The sequence below is a fragment of the Bidens hawaiensis genome, unplaced genomic scaffold (genome assembly GCF_021521415.1).
Source record: "Bidens hawaiensis isolate Kalapana, Puna unplaced genomic scaffold, B.hawaiensis_p1.1 tig00000864_1, whole genome shotgun sequence".
Lineage (NCBI taxonomy): Eukaryota > Viridiplantae > Streptophyta > Magnoliopsida > Asterales > Asteraceae > Bidens > Bidens hawaiensis.
The window spans coordinates 2677898-2689261 of NW_027491050.1; the positions used below are offsets into that span (position 1 = coordinate 2677898).

At 39.1% G+C, this 11364-nt stretch overlaps 1 protein-coding gene across 1 annotated transcript; it reads left to right on the forward strand.

Annotated features, from left to right (window-relative positions):
* The first annotated feature begins 2463 nt into the window (after window positions 1-2463).
* LOC143543378 (putative mitochondrial protein AtMg00860) lies at window positions 2464-2883 on the forward strand. Its single transcript, XM_077035711.1, has one exon. The coding sequence runs from the start codon at window positions 2464-2466 to the stop codon at window positions 2881-2883; it is 420 nt and encodes a 139-aa protein (XP_076891826.1).
* The last annotated feature ends 8481 nt before the right edge of the window (window positions 2884-11364 follow it).

Here is an 11364-nt window from a genome sequence, read left to right on the forward strand (position 1 = left end):
GCAACCGGTTATACTAGTAGATCTGGGGGTAGGAAGTTGGAAAAATATAAACTTGGTTACCCGTAGCCCAACGGGAAAGAAATAAGATAAAATGGTGACGTTTGGACTATGAGAAACAAGGGTATACAAAGTTGGTACAATCCGAAACCCAAAATAAGCGTTCAGGCGGGTTCTAAGGATGGGTCTCGGGGTAAGATGGTTATAAAATGACGAAATAAGGTAATAGGGTCTTGTTTGCATGAAAAAGGGCTTCGCATCGCATGCTATGTGAAATCAAAGAATTTCTCATCTCATGCCATGCAAAGCGAAATGGCCATGCGAAGCGAAATCCCATGCGTTTTTGATAAAGGGCCAATTAGCGAAAATAAAATTTTTCCGAGATGACCTGGCAGCTCAACCCCAGCCAGGGGCTCTGTCCCTTCGACCCTGCTTGGGGCTGCTGCCCCTAGACCCAGCTACTAGGGGCGCTGCCCCCCGGACCCCCGTTAGTTGAGGGTTTCTTTCACCTAGATGTAAGAAGTAGTTAAGATAGATAATTGATACTCGTGCCTTGTTACACAGTTAGCCGTGCACGGCTAAGGAAGGGTATTACACTTAACTAAGAGAGAAACAGGACCCAGGTGAGTTTCTAGCCCCATTTTTATGTTATGTTTTCGGGCTGTGTGCACACTCCAAGGTGATTAGTTGATACACTTATCTTAAGTGGTAAGTGTATGCCATATGAATGTTTATAATTAATACTTAATCGGTTTAGAAAGAGTTGAATGTATGTATGAAGAGGTATACGAGAATAGATGTAACTAATATATGTACGATATGTATGATGTGTATGTTGGGTTTTAAAAAGATTATCAAAGTCATAAAACACCAATTTTTTGAAAAATGCAGCGGAAATTAGTTCTAAATCATCTTGTTAGATTATTAAGTATAAAACCAATTTTATACATGCAAAACCCAAGCCCGGATCCAAATACGAAATACATACTATCAAACACATGCATGTCACTATAAGTTCATGCATGTTAAGACTACCTTTCAAGCAGACAAATCCGGGTGAAGAAGGAAATGATGGTAGGAAGGCAAGAACTTGAAGATGAAGCTCCTCAAGCTAGCATACCCCTAGCTTTCCAACAAACACCACTTCTAGCTAGGATTTAACACTTGTATCTTCTCCTTGTTTCCCCTTGCTCTTGGCCGAATCCAAAGAGAGGAAGAGAGGGAGAGTGAGTTTTTGGTTACTTGTGTCTTATGTTGTAAAAAAATGAGAGAAAGTGAAAGTTTTGTCATTCAAAAGAGAACCTCCCAAGTACCCAATTACATCCATTGCATGTATCCACTCACTTGAAAATAATAATAAAATAATACAAAGAGAAACAGAGGGGGGGGGGGAGGGAGCTTTCCTTTCTTGTTATTATTATTATTATTATTATTATTATTATTTTTATTTTTCATAACTTTCCATATATAACTTACATTGTGTTATATTACATCCATTGTGTAATATAATTTACATTGTGTTATATATAACTTGTATTGTGTCATATACACTTATATTGTGTTATACACACATATATTGTGTCATACACAATTATATTGTGTTATACACAATGCTTTGTGTTATACACAATGACACATTATAGGTAACATGCTTAATATATTGTTACTTAGCCATCTTAAGTAAAAATATGGAATGCTTTCTCTCAAAGTATAGATCATCCATATGATTTATTTATTTCACAAGTACAATGTATTTAGAAACCTCTTTCCAAATGACTCAAGTGTTAATATTTATTTGTAATGATCATATCATATATAAACAAATATTATTGGTTATCATCAAGTGTTAAGATTTATTTGTTAAAGCGAGGGTGCAGTGCCTACCTAACGTACGTTGTCAAAGCAACGGCTGAGACAAAAGAAGTGAAAGACGTTCCTGTAGTGTGTGACTATCCAGAAGTGTTCCCTGAGGACCTTCCGGGACCACTGGGACGAGAAGTAGAATTCCAAATATAATTAACACCAGGAGCACAGCCCGTCGCGAATGCACGTTATCGTCTGGCACCATCTGAGATGAAAGAATTAATGTGCCAACTACAAGAACTCCTCGATAAAGGTTTCATAAGGCCAAGTGTTTCCCCGTGGGGCGCGCCGGTGTTATTTGTTAAGAAGAAGGATGGGAGTATGAGAATGTCCATCGACTACAGGGAATTGAATAAGCTTACGGTAAAGAATAGATATCCGTTGCCACAAATTTATCATTTGTTTGATCAGTTATAAGGTGCAAACTAGTTCTCGCGTGTAGATCTCAGATCATGTTATCATCAGCTGAAGGTGAAAGAGGCAGACATCCCTAAGACAGCGTTTTGGACGCGATATGCGCATTACGAGTTCCTCGTGATGTCGTTTGGCCTAACAAATGCTCCCGCAGCATTTATGGATATGATGAATAGGGTATGTCAGCCAATGTTAGACAAGTTGGTTATCGTTTTCATTAACGATATATTAATTTATTCGAAGAGCGAGTTTGACCACGCCAAGCATCTGAAAGAAGTGTTGGAAGTATTGAAAGTCGAGAAACTGTATGCTAAATTCTCAAAGTGCGCATTCTGGTTACGAGAAGTGCAGTTTCTTGGTCACATAATAAATCCCGAGGGGAGTACTATGGATCCAGCTAATATTGAAGCGATAAAGAATTGGAAGACTCCTCGAAACCCGACTGAAATACAGAGTTTTCTAGGGTTAGCTGGCTATTATAGTAGATTCATTCTGGGTTTCTCCATGATAGCCGCACTGTTGACCGGTATGAACCGAAAGACTGTGGTGTTCAGTTGGGGTAAGTTTCAGGAAGAGGCATTCGAAGAGCTGAAGAAGAGACTTACCTAGGCTCCAATTCTTGTTATGCTCGATGGCGAAAAAGATTTGGTAGTCTGTATAGATGCTTCGCATGAAGGGTTAGGTTGCGTGTTGATGCAACAAGGGAAGGTCATAGCCTATGCGTCTAGACAGTTGAAAATTCACGAATGTACGTACCCGACGCACGACCTAGAGTTAGCAGCTGTGGTGCATGCTCTCAAGATTTGAAGGCTACTTGTCTGGTACTAAGTGCACCATTTATACAGATCATAAGAGTTTGAAGTACTTCTTCAAGCAAAAAGAGTTGAATATGAGGCAGAGAAGGTGGTTAGAACTGATAAAGGATTATGACTGTGACATCAAGTATTTTGCCGGAAAGGCTAATGTAGTCGCTGATGCCTTAAGCCGAAACAACGCGGAAGTCATCGCGACAGTAAAGTCTTACAAGCTAACTTGAATCTCATTGCAGAGATCAGTAAGGTGCAGACGGAAGTGTTAGCTACTGAAGGGTTAATGAAGAAAGAGAGGATTTTTAGGCAATAGAGCGAGTTGACAGATAATACTCATGGTGTAAAGACTAGATTTGATCGAATGTGGATTCCTCGACATGGAAATCTTAGAGGTTGAGTTCTAGACGAAGCCCATAAGTCTCGATACTCGATTCATCCAGGATCCACCAAGATGTATCAAGACCTGAAGAAAGACTATTGGTGACCGGGTATGAAGAATGAAGTAGTAGATTATGTCAGTAAGTGTTTAACTTGCTTGCAAGTCAAGGCAGAGCACCAGAAACCGTATGGAAAGATGCAGCCGTTGGAGATACCCGAATGAAAATGGAAAACATCACCATGGATTTCATAACTAAGCTACCGTACAGCTAGAAATCATGATACCATATCGGTGATTGTGGACTGTTTGACAAAGAGTGCTCATTTTCTGCCTATACGAGAGGCTATCTCGTCGGAAACGTTAGCAAGTATGTTCGTTAAGGAAGTTGTGGCGAAACATGGGGTGCCATTGTCGATCGTGTCCGATAGAGATACCCTCTTTACTTCAAGATTTTGGAAGAAGTTCCATGAAGCCATGGGGACAAGACTGAACATCAGTACGGCGTATCATCCTCAAACAGATGGGCAGTCTGAAAGGACTATCCAAATCCTTGAGGATATGCTACGTGCATGTGTGTTAGACTTTGGGGGAAACTAGGATGATCACTTACACTTGGCAGAGTTCTCATACAACAACAGCTACCATTAGAGTACTGGTATGCCGCCGTACGAGATGTTGTATGGAAGGCGTTGCAGGACTCCCGTATGTTGGTGAGAAATTTGTCATAAGGAAACTGGAAGTTTAGAAGTGGTGCAAGAAACCTCTTCCAGGTTTGATCATATCAAGGCACGAATGACAGTTGCTCAAGACCGCCAAAAGTCGTATGCCGATAAGAGACGACGACCGATCGAGTTCAACGTTTGGTGACTACGTGATGCTTAAGGTCTCGCCTTGGAAGGGGATCATACATTTTAGAAAGAGAGAAAAGTTGAGTCCACGATTCATAGGGCCGTTCAAGACCGTGGCTCGTGTGGGCGAAGTGGCATACAAGCTAGATCGTCCTAAGGAATTGGAAAGGATTTACACTACCTTTCATGTTTCCTATATTAGGAAATGTCTAGCTGATGACACATCTCACGTGCCTCTTCTAGACATTGAGGTAGACGAGCAGCTAAATTTTGTTGAGCAGCCGGTTGAGATAGTTGACTGCAAGGAAAAGAAGCTTCGTCGTAAGGTTATTCCCCTAGTGAAAGTGATATGGAAGCACTGTAAGGGATCGGATGCTACTTGGGAAGTTGAAGAAGAGATGCGCAAGTTTTACCCGCATTTTTTAGTAGTAATAGTTAGGTTTCGGGTACGAAACCTCTTTTAAGGAGCGTAGACTTGTAACATCCAAATTTCTGAAAGTATTATATAGCAGAAGTTCTTATTATTAACTGTGTGTGATTAGTGTAATTGTGTGAGTGGTTATATTTGGATAAGAATTGGGTTTGATATGGGAAGTGGGTGGTGGGGCACATAGCCTCCTATATAAGGCCATCCCCCCCATCCTTTCACCATTTGTTTCCACCACACAAACACTAGAACACACACACTTTCTCTCTAACAGCCGAATCCAATCCCGGACTAAGAAGGAAGATCCTCGTGTGTGAACGTCATCGAACACCAAGAATCATGTCCAGACCCTCGAGTTGTTTCAGATCTGAACCGAACCCGATTACAAAAGGTGAGTTGGTTTAAAAAGGTTAAGTTTTGAGGTCGGATTCGACATGCAACCTGTTATACTAATAGATCGGGGGTAGGAAGTTCGAAAAATATAAAATTGGTAACCCGTAGCCCAACGAGAAAGATATAAGATAAAAAGATGATGTTTGGACTCTGAGAAACACGTGTATACAAAGTTGTTACAACCCGAAACCCATAAAAAGGGTTCAGATGGGTTCTAAGGAAGAGTCTCGGCGTAAGATGGCTCTAAAATAACGAAATAAGGTAATAGGGTGTTTTTTGCATGAAAAAGGGCTTCGCATCGCATGCCATGCGAAATCCAAGAATTTCGCATATCACGCCATGCGAAGTGAAATGGCCATGCGGAGCGAAATTCCATGCGAATTTCTCTCATGCGAAATCTTTTAAGTTGTTGCAAGCGTGACCCGATTCATTTTTCTGATGCGTTTTTGATAAAGGGCCAATTAGCGAAAATAAAATTTTTCCGAGATGACCTGGCAGCTCAACCCCAGCCAGGGGCTCTGTCCTTCGACCCTGCTTGGGGCAGCTGCCCCTAGACCCTGCTACTAGGGGCGCTGCCCCCCGGACCCCCGTTAGTTGAGGGTTTCTTTCACCTAGATGTAAGAAGTAGTTAAGATAGATAATTGATACTCGTGCCTTGTTACACAGTTAGCCGTGCACAACTAAGGAAGGGCATTACACTTAACTAAGAGAGAAACAGGACCCAGGTGAGTTTCTAGCCCCATTTTTATGTTATGTTTTCAGAATGTGTGCACACTCCAAGGTGATTAGTTGATACACTTATCTTAAGTGGTAAGTGTATGCCATATGAATGTTTATAAATAATAATTAATCGGTTTAGAAAGAGTTGAATGTATGTATGAAGAGGTATACGAGAATAGATGTAACTAATATATGTACGATATGTATGATGTGTATGTTGGGTTTTAAAAAGATTATCAAAGTCATAAAACACCAATTTTTTGAAAAATGCAGCGGAAGTTAGTTCTAAATCATCTTGTTAGATTATTAAGTATAAAACTAATTTTATACATGCAAAACCCAAGCCCGGATCCAAATACGAAATACATACTATCAAACACATGCATGTCACTATAAGTTCATGCATGTTAAGACTACCTTTCAAGCAGACAAATCCGGGTGAAGAAGGAAATGATGGTAGGAAGGCAAGAACTTGAATATGAAGCTCCTCAAGCTAGCATACCCCTAGCTTTCCAACAAACACCACTTCTAGCTAGGATAACACTTGTATCTTCTCCTTGTTTCCCCTTGCTCTTGGCCGAATCCAAAGAAAGGAAGAGAGGGAGAGTGAGTTTTTGGTTACTTGTGTCTTATGTTGTAAAAAAATGAGAGAAAGTGAGAGTTTTGTCATTCAAAAGAGCACCTCCCAAGTACCCAATTACATCCATTGCATGTATCCACTCACTTGAAAATAATAATAAAATAACACAAAGAGAAAGAGAGGGGGGGGGGGGGCTTTCCTTTCTTGTTCTTATTATTATTATTATTATTATTATTTTTCATAACTTTCCATATATAATTTACATTGTGTTATATTACGTTCATTGTGTAATATAATTTACATTGTGTTATATATAACTTGTATTGTGTTATATATAACTTGTATTGTGTCATATACAGTTATATTGTGTTATACACACATATATTGTGTCATACACAATTATATTGTGTTATACACAATGCTTTGTGTTATACACAATGACACATTATAGGTAACATGCTTAATATATTGTTACTTAACCATCTTAAGTAAAAATATGGAATGCTTTCTCTCAAAGTATAGATCATCCATATGATTTATTTATTTCACAAGTACAATGTATTTAGAAATCCCTTTCCAAATGACTCAAGTGTTAATATTTATTTGTTATGATCATATCATATATAAACAAATATTATTGGTGTTTTTCTAGCTTGTTATTGGGTATGACAAGACTTGGATCATGACGTTCTAGCCACATCAAAATATGTGTCTTGGGAATACCGAGTCCAACAATCTCCCACTTGCACAAGATACATAGAATATTGATGCAAGTAGCAAATACCCCCTAACTATGGTTTATTACCCCTAATACGCACGACGAAGTGCCATTCAATAACATTATCCCCTTCAAGTCTCTTACTTGAAATGATTTAGGTGAATCTATCATTTATCCTTTTGCCACAGATATCATGTCGAATCCAGAGACACAGAGTGATCATTCTCTGTTGATTTAACTTAGTAGGCCTTAGACATCTTACTCTCAATGAATAAGAGGGATAAATCCCCTTTTGACTACATACGTCTCTCACGATCACCTTGTACTATACCTGATCTTAGACTTATGTACTGTCATGTTTCAGAGCACGAAGAACTAAGTCAAAGTGTAATATTTGGTGAATACCAAGACCCAATATGTATCTCAGGTCTGAGGATACTATGATATTCGTCTTTACTCAAATTTACTTATGATCAATCACAAAGATTCCATGTAGTAACATTTGAGAGTGGGTCAGTCCAATATTTATATCCCATAAATATCTGTGAACCTTGGCAGCAATCCTTGCTCTATATTCATACCTTATGAATATCCGCCCATCCAAGTTCATTATAGTCTTACCTTCATATTTGTTCCCACAAATATGAGCGACTATGGACATTTAGAATAAGTAACTTATTCATAGATTTAAACATGCTAAACTGGAACATAACTCAAAATATCATAATCATAAACCATAATCATATGAATGAGTCAAAATAACAATTGTTCCGATATCCAAATACAAAATTCGAACATATCCAATCACTAGAATATCGAAGTCCTAAGGCACAAGTGTGACCTTCATGCTTTGGCCTTTCAAGGAGCTTCGTGAGTGGATCCGCAATGTTTTGATTTACATGAACTTTGTAAATACATATCTTTCCTTTCTCAACTTCATTTCTTATGTAGTTGAACCTCCGCTCAATGTTCCTCGTCTTTTGATGAGCACGAGGTTCCTTGATTTGAGCAATCACACCCTCGTTGTCACAAAAGATTTCTAGTGGGTCCTGAATGGTACGGACCACCCCTAGATCGGTAATGAATTTCCTTATCCACGCAGCTTCTTGAGCTGCCAATGAGGCGGCGATGTATTCCGATTATGTGGTGGACAATGCTACCACATCTTTTTTTGAGCTCTTCCAAGAGACTGCCCCACCATTCATAATGAAAACATATCCCGATTGTGATCGAGAATCATCTCGATCGTTTTGGAAACTTGCATCTGTGTAACCCTTTACAACGAGTTCCTCCTCACCCAAACTGTATATTAGAAACATGTCCTTAGTCCTTCTAAGGTATTTCAATATACTCTTAACCGCCATCCAATGGCTACTTCCAGGAATATGTTGGAATCTACTTGTCATGCTTAAAGCGCATGACACATCCGGTCTAGTGCATACCATTGCATACATGATGGATCCAATAGCCGATGCGTATGGGATTCCGTTCATTTTATCTTGCTCATTCTTTGAGCTTGGACATTGAGATACGCTCAATATCGTTTCTCTTTGAATAGGTACCAAACCTCTCTTAAAGTTCTCCATCTTGAACCTTTTCAAGATTTTGTCAATGAATGCACCTTGGTTTAAACCTATCAACCGCCTTGATCTGTCCCTGTAGATCTTTATTCCCAAAATATAAGCGACTTCACCAAGATCTTTGATGGAAAAACAACTTTTAAGCCATGCTTTTACACCTTCCATGGTTGGAATGTCATTTCCAAATAGTAGTATGTCATCAACATACAATACTAAGAAAGTGATAATGCTCCCACTAGCTTTCTTATACACACAAGCCTCATCACCATTCTTGATGAATCCAAATTTCTTAACTTCTTCATCAAAACGGTGATTCCAACTCCTAGATGCTTGTTTCAATCCATAGATTTATTTCTTTAACTTGCATACTTTGTTAGATGTTGTGGATCGACAAAACCTTCGGGTTGAACCATATAGACATCTTCCTCAATATGCCCATTTAGAAAAGCGGTTTTGACATCTATTTGCCATATCTCATAGTCATAGTGTGTGGCTATGGCAAACAATATCCTAATAAACTTTAGCATTACTACGGGAGAAAAAGTTTCATCATAGTCAACCCCTTGAGTTTGAGTGAAACCTTTTGCTACAAGTCTTTCTTTATAAGTATACATGTTTCTATGCATATCGGTTTTTTTCTTGAAAACCCACTTACTTCTAACCAATTTGGAATCAAGAGGTGGTACAACCAAATCCCATACTTGGCTGTCATGCATGGATTGCATTTTAACGTTCATTGCTTCAAGCCATTTGTCACAATCGGATTGTGACATGGCATCACAGTATGTGTTGGTTTCATCCGAATCTACCACATAGCATCCATCCATGAAAAATCCATATCTTTCGGGTGGATTACTAATTCTACAGGATTTGCGAATGTTTTGTGTGTTTTGATCGACCATTTGATCATTCTCAACAACCTCTTGTTGATTGCTAGTATCAACCAAATGTGTATCGGCTTGTGGTTCTCGATCTTCCTCGAGTTCCACCGTTCTATTAGTACCTTCCATAAGGAACTTTGTTTCCAAGAACTCGGCCTTTCGAGCAATGAATACCTCTTGCTCGGTTGGGTTGTAGAAATAATGTCCCATGGAGTCCTTGGGATATCCTACAAAGATACACTTAGTGGACCGACTTTCAAGTTTTTTTGGGTGTTGTTCTTGACATAAGCCTCACAACCCTATACCTTTAAATATGATAACGATGGAGCCCTTCCATTCCATATTTCAAAAGGTGTCTTTTCCACTATCTTGGTTGGGGCCATATTTAGAATACGGGCCGCGGAGAGCAAAGTGAAACCCCAAAATAATAGAGGCAATGTGCTTCTAGCCATCATAGATCTAACCATATCCAATAGAGTTTGATTCATCCTTTCATACAAACCATTATGTTGTGGTGTTCTGGGTGGAGTAAGTTGTGAGATGATCCCACAACTCCTAAGATGATCTTGGAAAGCATCACTTAGGTACTCACCTCCTCTATTCGAATGAAGTACTTTGATGATCTTGACGAGTTGATTTTGTACTTCATTTTGGAAGATTTTGAATATTTCAAAAGCTTCATCTTTATGTCTTAACAAGTACACATACCCGTAACGACTATAGTCCTCAATAAAGGTAATGAAGTATCTCTCACCATTCCTTGTCATTGCCTTAAAAGGACCACATACATCCGAATGTATGATACCTAATAAGTCTCTTGCCCTTTGGTTTGTTCGACTAAAGGGGTCCTCGGTCATCTTTCCAATATACAAGACTCGCATTTATCAAATGAATTTTCTTCACTTGAATCCAAATGACCATTCTTTTGAAGTGTATGTATGCGATCTTTGATGTGACCAAGATGACAATGCCAAGGATAAGTCTTACTCAAATCCATTTTGAGTTTCTTGGTGCTTGATTGGTACAACATGTTAAGGATGTGTTATCATGAACTAATTCATAAATGCCATTAGACGGCATTGCTATAAAATAAAAGACATCATTCATGAAAACATAAATACCATTGTCCATAAATTCAAATCAAACCCATATTGTCTTAACAAAGAAACGGAGATAATGTTCCTAGTCAAACTAGGAGCATACAAAATGTCTTTCAAAATAACTTCCAAACCATTTGAAAGCTTCAATGTGTAGTCTCCTCGGGCTTCGACAACAACCTTTGCTCTGTTGCCCATAAAGAGACTAATATCTCCTTTCTTAAATCCTTCATTTCCTTTGAACCCCTGCAATAAATTGCAAATATGAGTTCCACATCTGATATCTAATACCCATGTGTTAGAGGAAATAATATTAAGATCAACATGAATTATGAAAGTTGTACACGAGGTTTGCCCCGCATCCCTCTTAGCTTTCAACTCTTTGAGACGGGTTGGACAATTCCTCATCCAATGGCCAATCTCCCCACTTCCAAAGCATGGATCCTCCGAGCTAACCTTTAGCTTCTTTGGTTTGGGTGGTTTCACTTTTGCCTTTCCCTTGAACTTGCCCTTGACTTGACCCTTACCTTTGGCAACCTTTGCCTTTGGTTCTGGGTGATGCCTCTTGCTATTTCCACCTTCATTGATCGTGAGAACGGGTAAAACCTTCTTACCCATTCTCGTCTCGGCCGTCTTGAGCATTGCATGAAGCTCACCA